Below are 17,233 nucleotides of genomic sequence, written 5' to 3' on the forward strand. Positions count from 1 at the left end.
TTCCCCTGCAGAGCAAACTGGGGCCTGAGCAGTGGAGACTGGGAAAGCACACATGCCGTGAGCTGGGGCAAACCCAGTGTGGCCCAGACACTGTGAGCACTCCCCACACACGCCAGTGATATTTGTTTGCAGTGTTCCTCCCTCCCCACAGCACAACTGAACAAGTGAGCCTAAATAAGTGACCACCTTCACCCCCTTGTGTCAGGGAGGAAATGAGACACTGAAGAGGCTTGCAAACAGGGGGAGTCAAAATAAACAAAGAGGGAACTGCTTTGGAAGTGACAGGTACAACAGATTAAAACCCTGTAGTTAGCATTGGCTACATTGGAAGGGACCTATAGACCTTGAGAAGAAGTATAAGCTGGAACAAGGAAATATCTGAAACTGAACTGATCCCACACTGCTCTCAACAGCTCCAGAGAAATTCCTAGATATATTTTACTACTATCATTTTAAAATTAAAAAATATTTTTTTATTTTTAAGTTTCTTATTGCTCCTTTAATTTTCTTTTTTAAAACCTACTATTACCTTGCAAAAAAAGACCCTATTTTAAAAGCAAACTTAATACATATATATATATATTTTTTAATAACTTTTGTGCTATACTGAAAGGATGTTACTGTGCTCCATTACACTGTGCAGAAAGTTACTTGCCTCTCCTTAGAAATACCATTCCTTCAACCTGCTTTCTCCACTCCCTGCTTCCCTGCTTCTGTGAATCTGTGATGCGTGACTTTGCGGGGAGGAGGGGAATCAAAGGCTCTTCAGTGGGGCAGGCTGAGTACAAGCCCAGGATACTTCTTGAGTAACAGAGCATCTGCCCCCTCACTTCCAGAAGACTAGGGTTTCACATTTAATCCTCCATGCCCACCTCTTTGCTGATCCACAACATACTCTGTAATGTGCATAAAAATAAGAGTCTAGGTTTTTTTGTTTTTTTGACTGTGCTTTGGGTAGATCGACACCAAAGTGAAACCCGGTACCTCCTCAGTGGCACCTGCAGCCCCTGCCCCAGCCCGTGGCCACCACCTCAAAGGTGTGTGACCATGCTGTGGACATTCCACATCGTTATTGTAGGCATTAAACAGTTACTTCCTGGAGGAGGAAATGGCAACCCACTCCAGTATTCTTGCCTGGAGAATCCCATGGACAGTGGAGCCTGGCTGGCTATAGTCCATGGGGTTGCAAAGAGTTGGACACGACTTAGCAACTATCTAGAAACAGTTATCTATGCATTTTGGATAAAAGTTTCATAATCCTCAGTGTATTATAAAGGTCAACTAGATCTAATCAATTTTTGAATTTCTCTTTTGAGCAGCTGTAACAATTCATAATACATCATCCTGTCCGAGACTCTTCTATTCATTCTCCTGGAACTTGGCTCCCAGAGTAGGAAGGGCACACGTTCTCCTCCAGAGGACATGGGAACAACAAGCTCGTCTGTGCTCACCCACGTCACCCAATCCCTGGAACACAAGTTTAATTTGCAGGAAGGGGTTAAGACCACCTCATCTTTCAGCAACAGCACACAGAAGTGAATGAGCAGTGGGTCCAGGAGCAGGACACTATGCCCACCACATGATAGAGAAGTTTAGAAGAGGAAGTTTCCCAGAAGACAAGAAAAAATATCCTGTTTTCAGAAGAATGAGCCCTTCTTTCTGAGCCAAAGTTCTGCAAGGTGGTGGAACACTTGGATTCTCACAAGAAATGATAAAGCAAAGGAAGGAAAGAAGACGGGTGTCCACTCAGGCTGCTGTGCAGAAGACAGCTAGGCGGGGACCCTGCATGCCTCTTCTGTGGGCAGCCTGAGAGGTGACCTGGAGCCCGGGATTCGCACATCAGGTTGGACACTGACACAGCTGTGTTCTGGTTCACCCATCACACCTGTGTTGGGCATGCTGCCTCCCACCTCTGTCTGAGATTCAAAAGCAATCATGCAGCTTTTGTCTGGACAGAAGGCTAACCCCAAGTGCTAGTGTCCATGGCCTCCTCTCACGTCTTGTCTTGAAATTACAGCTGCCACCTACCTGTGAAGTAGCTCTTCACCTTCAGGTAGCCCACGATCAGCCTGAGGACGGAGAGCTTGTCAAGTCCAGCTCGCACATCCTCCGGGAAGGGCAGCAAGCTGCTGAGTTTGCTCAGTTCTTGATTGAGGTGGTCCCGGTGTCGTTTAGAAGGGTTGGACTTAGCACCCTCTGGAGGTTGTGGCCTAGGACGTGCGGAAAGGGAAAAGTGATCATCTTCCCATCCTCCTCTGCAATTTATTTTAAAAAACAAACAAACAAACAATTTTTATTGGAGTGTAGTTGATTGACAATGTTGTGTTAGTTTCAAATGTACAGCAAAGTGAATGAGTTACACATGTATATATATCCACTTGTTTTTAGATTCTATTAGGTCATTACAGAGTGTTGAGTAGAGTTTCCTGCTTATAAAGTTATCTTCTTTATGTACTTTTCTCCTTCCACAGATGTATAGAAGGCAGTAATAATGTGATGATGCCAGGTGAAGAGGAATCAGTCAGTTCAGTTCAGTTCAGTTCAGCCGCTCAGTCGTGTCCGACTCTTTGCGACCCCATGAATCACAGCATGCCTGGCCTCCCTGTCCATCACCAACTCCCAGAGCTTGCTCAAACTCATGTCCATTGAGTCAGTGATGCCATCCAACCATCTCATCCTCTGCCATCCCCTTCACCTCTGGCCCCCAACCCTTCCCAGCATCAGGGTCTTTTCCAATGAGTCAACTCTTCGCATGAGGTGGCCAAAGTATTGGTTTCAGCTTCAGCATCAGTTCTTCCAATGAACACCCAGGACTAATCTCCTTTAGGATGAACTGGTTGGATCTCCTTGCAGTCCAAGGGACTCTCAAGAGTCTCCTCCATCACAGTTCAAAAGCATCAACTTTTTGGCGCTTAGCTTTCTTCACAGTCCAACTCTCACATCCATACATGACCACTGGAAAAAACCATAGCCTTGACTAGACGGACCTTTGTTGACAATGTAATGTCTCTGCTTTTTAATATGCTATCTAGGTTGGTCATAACTTTCCTTCCAAGGAGTAAGCGTCTTTTAATTCATGGCTGCAATCAGCATCTACAGTGATTTTGGAGGCCAAAAAAATAAAGTCTGACACTGTTTCCACTGTCTCCCCATCTATTTCCCATGAAGTGATGGGATCAGATGCCATGATCTTAGTTTTCTGAATGTTGAGCTTTAGGCCAACTTTTTCACTCTCCTCTTTGACTTTCATCAAGAGGCTTTTCAGTTCCTCTTCACTTTCTCCCATAACGGTGGTGTCATCTGCATATCTGAGGTTATTGATATTTCTCCCAGCAATCTTGATTCCAGCCTGTGCTTCTTCCAGCCCAGCGTTTCTCATGATGTACTCTGCATATAAGTTAAACAAGCAGGGTGACAATATACAACCTTGACGTACTCCTTTTCCTATTTGGAACCAGTCTGTTAGTCATCGTTTGATGTAACTTGCTTTTGGAAAGGAACTGAACCTACTATTGGCTACATATAATTCCCTGGAAATGTATCCAAGTCACAGTTTGCATGCACTAGATGGCCCACTAGTGCGGCTGAGAGGAGCTACCCTGCGCCAGAGGTAAGGAGCAGCGGCTGCGCTTTGCTGGAGCAGCAGTGAAGAGAGACCCCATGTCCAAGGTAAGAGAAACCCAAGTAAGAAGGTAGGCCCTGAGAGAGGGGATCAGAGGGCAGACAGACTGAAACTAGAGTTACAGACAACTAGCCAATCTGATCACATGGCCCACAGCCTTGTCTAACTCAATGAAACTAAGCCATGCCGTGTGGGGTCACCCAAGATGGCTGGGTCATGGTGGAGAGGTCGGACAGGATGTGGTCCACTAGAGAAGGGAATGGCAAACCACTTCAGTATTCTTGCCTTGAGAACCCCATGAACAGTATGAAAAGGCAAAAAGATAGGACACTGAAAGATGAACTCCCCAGGTCGGTAGGTGCTCAATATGCTAGTGGAGATCAATGGAGAAATAACTCCAGAAAGAATGAAAGGATGGAGCCAAAACAAAAACAACACCCAGTTGTGAATGGGGCTGGTGATGGAAGCAGGGTTCAATGCTGTAAAGAGCAATGTTGCATAGGAACCTAGAATGTTAGGTCCATGAATCAAGGCAAATTGGAGGTGGTCAAACAGGAGATGACAAGAGTGAACATCAACATTCTAGGAATCAGTGAACCAAGATGGACTGGAATGGGTGAATTTAACTCAGATGACCATTATATCTACTACTGTGGGCAGGAATCCCTTAGAAAAAATGGAGTAGCCATCATAGTCAACAAAAGAGTCCGAAATGCAGTACTTGAATGCAATCTCAAAAATGACAGAATGACCTCTGTTCGTTTCCAAGGCAAACCATTCAATATCATGGTAATCCAAGGCTATGCCCCGACCAGGAACACTGAAGAAGCTGAAGTTGAACAGTTCTATGAAAACCTACAAGACCTTCTAGAACTAACACCCAAAATAGATGTCCTTTTCATTATAGAGGACTGGAATGCAAAAGTAGGAAGTCAAGAAACACCTGGAGGAACAGGCAAAGTTGGCCTTGGAGTACAGAATGAAGCAGGGCAAAGGCTAATAGAGTTTTGACAAGAGAACACACTGGTCGTAGCAAACACCCTCTTCCAACAGCACAAGAGAAGACTCTACACGTGGACATCACCAGATGGTCAACACTGAAATAGATTGATTATACTCTTTGCAGCCAGAGATGGAGAAGCTCTATACAGTCAGCAAAAACAAGACCGGGAGCTGACTGTGGCTTGGATCATGAACTCCTTATTGCCAAATTTAGACTTAAATTGAAGAAAGTGGAGAAAACCACTAGACCATTCAGGTATGACCTAAATCAAATCCCTTATGACTATACAGTGGAAGTGAGAAATAGATTTAAGGACTATATCTGACAGACAGAGTTCCTGATGAACTATGGATGGAGGTTCGTAACATTGTACAGGAGACAGGAATCAAGACCATCCCCATGGAAAAGAAATGCAAAAAAGCAAAATGCCTGTCTGAGGAGGCCTTACAAATAGCTGTGAAAAGATGAGAAGCGAAAAGCAAACGAGAAAAGGAAAGATATACCCATTTGAATGCAGAGTTCCAAAGAATAGCAAGGAGAGATAAGAAAGGCTTCCTCAGTGATCAGTGCAAAGAAATAGAGGAAAACAATAGAATGGGAAAGACTAGAGATCTCTTCAAGAAAATTAGAGATACCAAGGGAACATTTCATGAAAAGATGGGCTCAATAAAGGACAGGAATGGTAGGGACCTAACAGAAGCAGAAGATATTAAGAAGAGGTGGCAAGAATACATAGAAGAACTGTACAAAAAAGATCTTCATGACCCAGATAATCATGATGGTGTGATCACTCACCTAGAGCCAGACATCCTGGAATGTGAAGTCAAGTGGGCCTTAGGAAGCATCACTACAAACAAAGCTAGTGGAGGTGATGGAATTCTAGTTGAGCTACTTCAAATCCTGAAAGATGATGCTGTGAAAGTGCTGCACTCAATATGCCAGCAAATTTGGAAAACTCAGCAGTGGCCACAGGACTGGAAAAGGTCAGTTTTCATTCCAATCCCAAAGAAAGGCAATGCCAAAGAATGTTCAAACTACCGCACAACTGTACTCATCTCACACGCTGTTAAAGTAATGCTTAAAATTCTCCAAGCCAGGCTTTAGCAATACGTGAACCGTGAACTTCCAGATGTTGAAGGTGGTTTTAGAAAAGGCAGAGGAACCAGAGATCAAATTGCCAACATCTGCTGGCTCATCGAAAAAGCAAGAGAGTTCCAGAAAAACATCTATTTCTGCTTTATCGACTATGCCAAAGCCTTTGACTGTGTGGATCACAATAAACTGTGAAAAATTCTGAAAGAGATGGGAATACCAGACCACCTGACCTGCCTCTTGAGAAACCTGTATGCAGGTCAGGGAGCAACAGTTGGAACTGGACAGTTGTATGTATATCTCCCAATTTATCCCTTCCCCTTGCAATTTCACTTCTGCATCACCCAGGAGACTCCTATAATTCTAAAATTCCTGGAGTTTCTGAGGCAGGAGCCCTGTCTACAGTTTCAGGTTCTGTTGGTCTATGAAGCCTTGCTGCAGCTCTGCCCACTGCCCTCCTGGCTGTGGACACTGGTCACAGACGGGGCTGCCTCACACATGCACGCAGGTTAGACCTGGTGGCCCTCTGGCCCAGGCCTGGTGCTCTGACTGATCATCCCTCCTCATTTCCCATGGCCTGATACATTTGCATTCATATGAAATTAGGAAATCTCTATATTGCAATCAACACAGAGAAGATGGAAATGCCATTTGGAAATTATAGCTTATTAATAATTGAGCCACACACGCAAGTGTATAGTCTGTATCTGTATCTATCCATATGTAGACTTTCTTTGTGCACACACACACACACCCCATATCAAAATATATCATAATCAAATTGCTGAAAACCAGTGACAGAGAGAAAGGTCTTAAAAGCAGCCAGTGGAGAAAGACAGATTACACACAGATGAATAAAGAGAACGGATGCTGGCTTATTATCTGGAAGGACATGCACCAGAGGGCAACGCCCTGGGAGAAGGAGGCAACCCAGAATTCCAATCTGGAGAAGATCCTCCAAAAGAGAGGGCAAAGTAAGGACATTCTCAGACAAACAAAAAGGTAAAGAATGTATCTACAGAATATCTGAGCTATAATAAGTACTAAAGAATATCTTAAGCTGAAGGAAAATGTTACTAGACACAAATGTGGATCTATGTGAAAGAATGAACAATGCTGCTGCTGATACAAATGAGGTTAAGAACCAGACAAATTTAATTTAAAAGATACTTGACTGCTCAAAGAAAAATTAGTAGCGTGGCCTGTGGGGTAGAAGTGAAACGTATCAAAACAACAGCAGAAAGACTGGGACAGAAAACAGTAGGTTATTGAGTGAGGTGTGTACAACACCCATGCAGGTATTTAGTAATAAGATTTACATTTAAACCTTATGGCAACCACTGAAAAATAAAGTACAACTGATAAGCCACAAAAAGACATGACGTGCTAATGGCATTAAATCCAGAGGAAGGAAGGAAACAGAACAATTACCAAAGTACTGTGGATAGAGATAACTTTACCACATTGAATTTTAACCTTTCTACTAGCTTTGTATCTGGTCGATTTACTACCATTACTGTATATTTACCTTTACCAAGAAGATTTTTCCTTTTGTAACTTTCATACTTCTTGTTGTGTCCAGTAAAGTTCTGCTTGGAGAAGCCCCTTTCACATTTCTTACAAAACTGGTTTGATGGTGCTGAGCTCGTAGTTTCTGCTTGTCTGTAAACTTCTGATCTCTCCATCCAATCTGAATGAGAGCCTTGCCATGTATTGAATATAGGTCTTTCCCTTTCATGATTTTAACTATATTGTGCCACTCCCTTCTGGTTTGCGGGGTTTCCGCTGAAAAAGTAAACTAATAACCTCATGGCAGTTCCTTGTATGTTACTTGTTGCTTTTCCCTGCTGCTTTTAATAGCCCCTATATTTAACTTCTGCCTTTTTAAGTACAGGGCAGCTTGGCATGGTCTTGTTTGGGTTGATCTTGTTTGGGCCTCTCTGAGTCTCCTGGACTTGAATATTTCTCTCTTTTCCCAGGTTAGGGAAGTTTTCAGCTATTATGTCTTCACACGTGTTCTCTGCCCATCATTCTCTCTTTTCTCCTTTTGGTACCCCTATAATGTGAACGTTAGTACCCATGATGTTGTCCCAGAAGTGTCTTAAATAGTCCTCACTTCTTTTAATCTTTTCCTCTTTTTTTCTGTTCAGCTTCAGTGATTTATACTACTCTGTCTTCCAGTTAATTGATCTGTTCCCTGCATCATCTAATCTACTGTTGATTCCTTCTAGTGTATTTTTATTTCAGTTATTGTATTCTTCATCTCTCTTTCTTCTTTATATTTTCTAATCCTTTGTTAAAACTCTTAACTTCTCTTTTATTCTTCTCCCCAGTTCTTTGACCATCTTTGATCATTAACAACTTGAACTCTTCATCAGGTAGATTTTTCATGTCCATTTCACTTCCACTGAACTTCCACGGTCCAAAGCTCAGAGTAAAATACAGGTGATCTGTGTTTCTAGCTCATGTGACAAGCTTACAAGGCTGAGTTCTTTCATTTCAAATAGATTCCTCTGTCACCTCATGTTTTCAATTTTGTGTACTTCATAAGTTGGTTATGTTTGCTGACCTTGAATAAGTGGCCTTTTGTAGGAGATGTTCCATGTGTCCCAGCGGTGCACTCCCCTCTGGCCCAAGGATACCCACGATGGGCTGCATGGGTCCTTCTGTTGTGGTGGGAGGTCTGGTAGACTTGACTGGTCCCTCGTCTGGTTGACAGCCAGGCCCTGCCTTGTGTTGAGGCTGCTGGCCACTGGGGGTGGGCCTGGGCCATGAGGCAGTTGGCTGCAGAGACTCTGGGGGCCCTGGAGCTGCTGCTGGCCCACTGGCATGTGGAGCTGGGTTCTGAGATTCCTGGATCTGGTGTCCAGGAATGGACTGGTGGGCTGGGCTGGTTCCTGACACAGCTGGCTCTGGGGTCTGGAGTATCCCAAAGATGGTGCTGGTACTCTGGTGGGTGAATCCAGATCCTAGGGTAACTGGTTGAGGGTCCAAGGAGCCCCACCATTGAAGTTAGTCTGCTGGTGGGTGGGCTGTGTCCTATGCAGCAGGCTTATCCTGAGGCTCCCAGGATTGGTTCCAACAGGCTGGTGTGTGGGCCTGGTCCTAGCACTAATGAGCTAGAGGGAGGATTCCGCAGTGGGACGTGTCAGTACCAGCGGTGGAGCTGTCCCGCTGTCTGTGTCCCCAGGGTGAGCTGCACTTGCTTCCTGTCTCTCCAGGAGACTCTCTAAGATCAGCAGGCAGGTCTGACCCAGCGTCCTTTTGAATGACTGCTTCTGTCCAGGGTCCTGGAGTTAACAAGACTTTCTGTGCGCCCTTTGAGAGTGGGGTCTCTATTTTCCATAGCCCTCTGGCTCTCCTGAAAGTAAACTCTGCTGGCCTTTAGAACCAAACATCTGGAGGCTTGTCTGCCCAGGGCAGGAGCCCCAGGCCTCCTCACTCCTTAGGGAGAACCCCTTGCAGCTGTAATTATCCTCCCATAGGTGAGCTGCCTACCTGGGATACTGGACTTGACTAAACCCCGATTCTGCCTCCTCACATCTTGTTGTGGTTCCTTCTTTATATCTTTAGTTGTAGAAGATCTTTTCTGCTAGCCTTCAGGTCTTTCTCATCAATAGCTGCTCTGTAAACAGTTGTAACTTTGGTGTTCCTGTGGGAGAAGGTGAGATTAGGGTCTTCCTACTCTTCCATCTCGGCTACTTCCTAAATCAACTGGAATTCTCATTCATTGGAAAACGATTTCACGGTTTCTTAAAGTGTTAAATATGACCTAACAATTATACTCCTGGGTACTTATTGGAATGAAACAAAAACATACGTCCACAAAAAGCCTTATACAAGAATATTCATAGCAGTTTATACATAATGACCCCAAGCTGAAATCAGTCCAGACGTTCAAATGTAAAAACATGGATTTTAAAACTCTAAGACATTAATAAAATAAAGTAATTTACCATGGAAAGGAACAAACCACCTATACTTGTAGCAACACAGATGAAATTTAATTGTAAAAGAAGTCAGACTCAGAAAGTACACATTGTATGATTCTACTTCTAGGAAGTTCTAGATTGGGAAAAACCTAATCCCTTGTGTTAAGAGCCAGATCACAGGTTGCCCTGAGGAGCTGGAAGAACTTTCTGGGGTTAAGGAAATGTTCTATATTTTGATATCTTTTCATTAAGTTGACTGAATAGTTAACTCAGATCTGACCATTTCTCTATAGGTAAATCGATAAAAATGATAAATAGGAAAACATTTAAAAATGTTTACCCACAAAACATTCTTCCCACAAAGAATTCCTAGGCTTGGATGTCTCAAAGGTGATTTCTATCAACTACCTAAGGAATGCATGTGTGTGTTAGTTGCTTAGTCATGTCTGACTCTTTGTGACCCCGTGGACTGTAGCCCACCAGGCTCCTCGGTCCATGGGATTTTCCAGGCAAGAGTACTGGAGTGGGTTGCCATTCCCTTCTCCAGGGGATCTTCCCAACCCAGGGTTCAAATCCAGGTCTCCTGCATTGCAGGCAGACTCTTTACTGTCTGAGTCACCATGAATACCTAAGGAATAAAGGTCCAAATTTACGCAAACATGGAGAATTGAAAAGGGCAAATATCCCCAAATGGTTTTTATGAGACTAGCATAACCTTCATCCCTAAATTTAACAGAACAGTTCAAGAAACAAAAGTACAGGCAAATCTCATTAACAAACAGACATGTTGAATCATAAGTTTAAAAGTAACAAACCAGGACTTGAACAGTGGTGCAGTGGTTAAGAATCTGCCTGCCAACGCAGAGGATGCGGGTTCGATCCCTGACCCAAGAAGATTCCACATGCCACAGAGCAACTAAGCCCGTGCATCAAAACTATGGAAGCCTGTGCTCTGCAAGAGGAGAAGCCACTGCAATGAGAAGTCCGCACATGGCAACTGGAGATCAGCCCCTGCTTGCAGCAGCTAGAGAAAGCCCGTGTGCAGCAAGAAGGCCCGGCACAGCCAAAAATACATAAATAAGAAATAACAAACCAAATGCACCAGTACATGAAAAAACAATGCCTTGTGATCAGGTTGAACTTGTCTCAGGATACAATTTGGTTCAACATCAGAAAATCATTAAGGTAGTTCATTACATTAAAAAGTTAAAGTATAATTATCTCAAGAGATGAAGGAAAGTATTTGATAAAGTGTGACATCCTTTAGTAACACAAAAGTATTAACAAAGTTGGAATTGAGGGGAACCCCCCCCCGCCCCGCAACAGCCTACAAAGGGCACTAGCAAAAAACTTAGAGCAAATAGCACAGTTAGTGGTTAAACACTAAGAACACTTCCTGTGACACCAGAGCACGAGAATGCCTGCCACCCTGACTGTCTCAACACTGCGTTGAAGGACCTAGCCGGTTCAGAGGAGGAGAAAAACAGACGATGATGACTGACGTGGAAAAGGAAAAGCAGCCACTAGAGCAGATCATCTCTTGCGCCCACGGGCAGAGCCAGATGTCAACTTCGGGCGAGTGGCCCCGTCTCCACCCTGGGAGGCGCTGGAGAGCCCCCAGGGGATCCAGTGCTGCTGCTCTGGAAAACCGCACTTTGGGAACCGCTGCTCTCCAGGGAAGATCAGCAGGTTGTAATGGGCTGAATCGTGTCCTCTCCCCCAAACTCACACTCTGAAGCCCTAACCCTCAACACCTCAGAATGTGACTGTACTGGGGGATGATTTGGGGGGTAATTAAGCTAAAATGAGGTCATTAGAGTGGGCTCGAGTCCAATCTAATTGGTGTCCTTAGAAGAGAAAGGGGCAGATGACTCTGACAGAGGGTAGGGCAGAGAAAGGCCCTCTGGAGAAGAGGAGGTGAAGGTGAGCCCCAGGATACCGGCTGGTGGGGAGGGAAGCCTTGCAGTGAGAAGTGCTTGGTGTGGCCTCCTGAGGGCTCTAAGGGATGGGACGCGACTGCAGAAGGGTGGAGTCCAGGACCAGCATGGAGTCTCCATCCTTTTAGGGGGAGTGGTGAGTGACGGCTTACTGAGTGCAGGGTTTCCTTTTGGGGTGATGACAATGTGCTGCAGCTAGACAGAGATGGTGGCTGCACCACACTGCACAGAGAACATGTTTGGCTGCAACAGTGCCGCTCACAAGCTCCAGCTCAGGCCACTTGGGAACCAGTCAGGAGAGCCTGGTTCTCTTGTAGCAGTGAACCCTTGTATGGAAGTTTGGGTGTGCAGAGCACCTGGATTTGACTGTGCGAAGATGTAAGGCTTTCAACTGAGGTTTATGTTTAACCACACACACACACACACACACACACACACACACACACACACCCTGCATCACTGGAGAAGCCTGTCCCCAGCTGAAGGGAAGATGTGCATTATTTTTTTTTTTTTTTTGTTAACACAGGGAGTTCTTTTTAAATTTAATTGTTCATATCCAGCTTCTTTTCTTTTTTTTTTCCATTTATTTTTATTAGTTGGAGGCTAATTACTTTACAACATTGCAGTGGTTTTTGTCATACATTGAAATGAATTAGCCATGGATTTACATGTATTCCCCATCCCAGTCCCCCCTCCCACCTCCCTCTCCACCCCATCCCTCTGGGTCTTCCCAGTGCACCAGGCCCGAGCACTTGTCTCATGCATCCAACCTGGGCTGGTGATCTGTTTCACCCTAGATATACATGTTTCGATGCTGTCCTCTTGAAACATCCCACCCTCGCCTTCTCCCACAGAGTCCACAAGTCTGTTCTATACATCTGTGTCTCTTTTTCTATTTTGCATATAGGGTTATCATTACCATCTTTCTAAATTCCATATATGTGTGTTAGTATACTGTAATGGTCTTTATCTTTCTGGCTTACTTCGCTCTGTAAAATGGGCTCCAGTGTCATCCATCTCATTAGAACTGATTCAAATGAATTCTTTTTAATGGCTGAGTAATATTCCATGGTGTATATGTACCACAGCTTCCTCATCCATTCATCTGCTGATGGGCATCTAGGTTGCTTCCATGTCCTGGCTATTATAAACACTGCTGTGATGAACATTGGGGTGCACGTGTCTCTTTCAGATCTGGTTTCCTCAGTGTGTATGCCTAGAAGTGGTATTGCTGGGTCATATGGCAGTTCTATTTCCAGCTTTTTAAGGACTCTCCACACTGTTTTCCATAGTGGCTGTACTAATTTGCATTCCCACCAACAGTGTAAGAGGGTTCCCTTTTCTCCACACCTTCTCCAGCATTTATTGCTTGTAGACTTTTGGATAGCAGCCATCCTGACTGGCGTGTAATGGTACCTCATTGTGGTTTTGATTTGCATTTTTCTGATAATGAGTGATGTTGAGCATCTTTTCATGTGTTTTTTTGCCATCCGTATGTCTTCCTTGGAGAAATGTCTGTTTAGTTCTTTGGCCCATTTTTTGATTGGGTCATTTATTTTTCTGGAATTGAGCTGCAGGAGTTGCTTGTATATTTTTGAGATTAATCCTTTGTCTGTTGCTTCGTTTGCTATTATTTTCTCCCAATCTGAGGGCTGTCTTTTCACCTTGCTTATAGTTTCCTTTGTTGTGCAAAAGCTTTTAAGTTTCATTAGGTCCCATTTGTTTATTTTTGCTTTTGTTTCTAAAATTCTGGGATGTGGGTCATAGAGGATCCTGCTGTGATTTATGTCGGAGAGTGTTTTGCCTATGTTCTCCTCTAGGAGTTTTATAGTTTCTGGTCTTACATTTAGATCTTTAATCCATTTTATTTTTGTGTATGGTGTTAGAAGGTGTTCTAGTTTCATTCTTTTACAGGTGGTTGACCAGTTTTCCCAGCACCACTTGTTAAAGAGGTTGTCTTTTTTCCATTGTATATCCTTGCCTCCTTTGTCGAGGATAAGGTGACCATAGGTTCGTGGATTTATCTCTGGGCTTTCTATTCTGTTCCATTGATCTATACTTCTGTCTTTGTGCCAGTACCATACTGTACCATTCACCATTGCAACAAAAAGACGTGCATTAAAATCAGTAGCTCCTGAGCTGAGGCTGCCAACACTTCTCGAGGGAGGACACATGTCTCTGGGGGAGGGGCTCCCCATCCTCAGACCCAGGGTCATTTCATAGATTAAAGGGCAGATGGAGGAGGAGTTGTCACCAACACTTCCAGACTGACAGAACGGTGCCACGGAAGTCTCTGGAGCATCCTGTGTATCATGCGTGCTCAGTCGTGTCTGACTCTGAGACCCCATGGACCGCAGCCCTCCAGGCTCCTCTGTCCCTGGAATTATCCCGGCAAGAACACTGGAGTGGGTTGCCACTTCCTCCTCCAGGGGATTTTTCTCATCCGTGATTGAACCCTTCTCTCCTGCAGCTCCTCAAATTGCAGGCAGATTCTCTACCCACTGAGCCAGCATCCTGAACAGATAATATTGGACCAGGCGTTGGCAGCTGCATTCCTTTCTCCACACCTCCCCAGGGCTCTTATTCAAAGTTTATGCACATTTAACAAGTGAATTGACTCAAAGGCCAAGGTCCTAATTCTTTCTTAAGCCATGCGTATTTCCACACAATACAGTGACAGAACTAACATTGTCAGCAAGCCACGCAAAGCAGGCGCAGGCTCTGCATCGCGGCTCCACAGGAGAGTGGCTGGAGCAGGGATGCTGCCATCAGCTGTGACCCGGTTTCTGGGGAAGACCAGCCAGCCAAGGGGGTGGGGAGGGGATTCAGTACTCAGCCCTCCACCTCCCAAAGTGGAGTCTGCTCACCAGGTGACCTGTCCCACAAGATCTGCCCTGGTCTGTAGGTAGGATCCCAGACTCTTCAACAAACTTCAGAGATGGGCTGGGTCCAAGTGAGGTGGCAGGCAAGGGTGCAGCCTTCTTACCATCCAGCCTGAGGACCAAGTACAGTAGTACATGTGAAATCATTCTGAAAGCAAGAGTGTAATGTTTTTGCAAAAGGAAGGATGTTACTCCAGTAAATGACTCTGACACGGCAGACAACGAGCTGTGTGCTAACCGAGAATCTTTGTTCAAAGTCCTCAGACCATCTCATGTCCGCTCTTGTTTATAGTCTTTAAGGAAACAAGAGTACAGTTTCTAAGAAAACAATGCTGGGTACTTTGGAAAGAGTCAGGGAAGCCTGGCTGAAGAAAACAGCTGCTGTTGGATTAAGCGATCCTGTGAAACACGGGGAGAAAACTCATATCTGGAATGTGGTGCAAGCTCTTTAAACTGTAGACAGTACATTATGGGAACGATTTGTGCAATAAAACGGACCAGCGTCACGAGATTGGCAAGTTCATATACGCTGGTGCGTTCACTTAAAATAAAATGTGTAAGTTATTCGAAACACTCTCGTCCCCGCCATATTAAGCGCCTTTTCCGATTAACCAGTGATTACAGGTTCGCTGACCTGGAGAGAGAACATATGACAGGCTTCTGGGATACAGGCGCTCCCTCGGAGAAGCTGCGCGGCAGCTTTTTGAGTGTGTATGTGGTGAAATGCACATAACAAAAATGCTGCCATTTTAGTAATTTTAAAGTGTGCCATTCGGTGGCATTAAGTACATGCACGATATTGGGTCCCCAGTACCACTGTCTAGTTCCAAGACTTCTTCATCCCCCAAAGGAAACCCCTTACCTTCGATCAGGCGCTGCCCCGGCCCCGCTTCCCGGCTGCTTTGGGTAGATCGACAGGATATAAAAGGAATCATGGAACAGTTTCTCTTTTGTATCTTGCTTCTCTCAAGGCTTTTTTTTTTTTTTTTTGTATTTTAAAAATAAATGTTAACTAGAAATTTCTCAGACATGGACGCGCCTCCGGCGCTGGGAACACTGCGCCCCCCTGAGTGAGAAGCGCGGGTCTCCAGAAGCGCGGGTCTCCAGGGCCTGGGAAGCGCTCGGAAGACCGCGCGGCTTCTTGCAGCCTCAGGGGCCGCCCCAGCACTCCGAGCCGCGCAAAGACCCTCGGAGCTCTGGCCAGGGGCTCTGCCCAAGGAGCCTCTCCTCCACTGGACTTCCTATCCATTGTCCTCAGAAGCGTCCTCCCGCCACCCCCACAGGGCCTGGAGAGGACTCTTCCGGGTCAGTTCGGGCCAGACGCACACCCGCAGGGGTCCTCACCCCTCGGGGTCCTCTCCCAGTAGGCCTCGACATCTAGTCTGTAAAGGGGAAGGGTCTCCTATAGCTGGAGACCTGTCCCTTCCAGCCGCACTGTGATCCGGCACCCCCACCGCACGAGTGCGCGCTCGGAAAACCCAGCCTTAGTCTCGGGCGCCGGCCCCGGGGCACAGGTCACAAATCCCGAAACCCGGTGATTCCGGGACCTAGGGTCACCAGCCCGACCCCAGGCCGAATTCGGCTTTGAGCTTGTGAGGAACCCAGCAGGGGAGTTAGGGGTGAGGGGGGGACTCTAAAACGAAATCTATCCTTCCGGAGTCAATAAAGTCGGCGATCGAACTCCCCACCCGCAGAGAGCCGGGTTGAGGGCCGCGGGAGGACTAAGACCCCCTCCGCACCCCCAACCAGGTTTCCGGGTCTTCGCTGCCCTCCCACCCCCCACCTCTGCCACGCACATACCTCTCGGGCACGGGTTTTTTCCTCTTCTTCACGACGTACTGGCCCCCGGTGGAGAGCATGGGGCCCGCAGGTGGCCTCACAAAGGGGCGCGGGGCGGGGATGCCGCCCAGCGCCTGGAAGCTAGTCGGCTCCCCTGGCTGGTCACTCCTGGGGGTCGCCAGCGCGGAGGTCTGGGCGCGCCGCTTCAGACTGTGACCGCGCAGGACACGAGCGCCGAACCCGCGTGCACCTTGGAAGCATCTGCACTCGCCAGTCCCAGGGCGGGAGAGCGCGTTGCCGCGGGCGACTGGAAGGATCTCCAGGAGTCCCTCCTCGGTGCCAGAGGCCGAGGGGCGTCTGCCGGGCGACGCCAAGGGTTGGCCTCGGGCGAGAGATGAGGAAGCAGGCGCAGAAGGGGCGGGCTCCCTCGGGGGCTCAGTCCAGGCTTTCTCAGACGAAGGTGTGCGCCGTAGTCGGAGGTAGCAGCTCACTTCGACACCAGGCTAATTTGGAAACCGCGCGTCTATGGACGAAGACATCGCCGGAAGGAGCCGGGAGAAGTCCTTGTCCCCGCGCGCCGCCCCTCCCCACGCTTGTCCTTGGATCGATAAGAATCCAGACCCCAGACTGACTCCCTTTTCCCGCAGCGTCGCGTCCAGAAACTGCGCTCTACGGGGCAGCAGGTCGCCAAGGCGCAAACGCGGGACAGGAGCCTTTGGAATGCGGTGAGGTGTCGGCGATGGAGCGGGGCGGAGGGAAGAGCTGACAGGACCCGCCCGGCCCTGCCCCGCCCTGCCCACCGACGCGCCCCGCAGCCCGCAGTCCAGCCGCCTGGAGCGTCCAGATCGGACCCAGGGAGCAGACGCGTATCTCCGGGAAGCGAAGGCCTGGTGGGTACCTAAGTCTGCCTGGGAGCCTTTGTACTTAATTCTGCTGGATGCGGCTATGTGTGTGAGGAGCTCCGGGTGTTTTTAGGAGCGAGGTAT

At 46.7% G+C, this 17,233-nt stretch overlaps 1 protein-coding gene across 1 annotated transcript; it reads right to left on the minus strand.

Annotated features, from left to right (window-relative positions):
* Positions 1 to 1,998: 1,998 nt before the first annotated feature.
* Positions 1,999 to 16,969, minus strand: LOC139034689 (aryl hydrocarbon receptor-like). The gene is made up of 2 exons (XM_070465906.1): positions 16,269 to 16,969; positions 1,999 to 2,210 (listed from the first exon to the last, which is right to left on the minus strand). Exons 1-2 carry the CDS (start codon positions 16,325 to 16,327, stop codon positions 2,012 to 2,014), a joined length of 258 nt encoding a protein of 85 aa, XP_070322007.1. The 5' UTR covers positions 16,328 to 16,969; the 3' UTR covers positions 1,999 to 2,011.
* Between the last annotated feature and the right edge of the window lie 264 nt (positions 16,970 to 17,233).

This window comes from Odocoileus virginianus, chromosome 4, assembly GCF_023699985.2.
Source record: "Odocoileus virginianus isolate 20LAN1187 ecotype Illinois chromosome 4, Ovbor_1.2, whole genome shotgun sequence".
NCBI classification, from domain to species: Eukaryota; Metazoa; Chordata; class Mammalia; order Artiodactyla; family Cervidae; genus Odocoileus; species Odocoileus virginianus.

What these genes read in the sequence shown, in the direction of transcription:
- LOC139034689 (XM_070465906.1), bottom strand. Translation starts at nt 16,327, where the DNA reads ATGCTCTCCACCGGGGGCCAGTACGTCGTGAAGAAGAGGAAAAAACCC. An exon ending in AAAAAACCCGTGCCCGAGAG is followed by an intron (nt 2,211 to 16,268) that starts GTATGTGCGTGG and finishes CGCACGTCCTAG; the next exon opens with GCCACAACCTCCAGAGGGTG.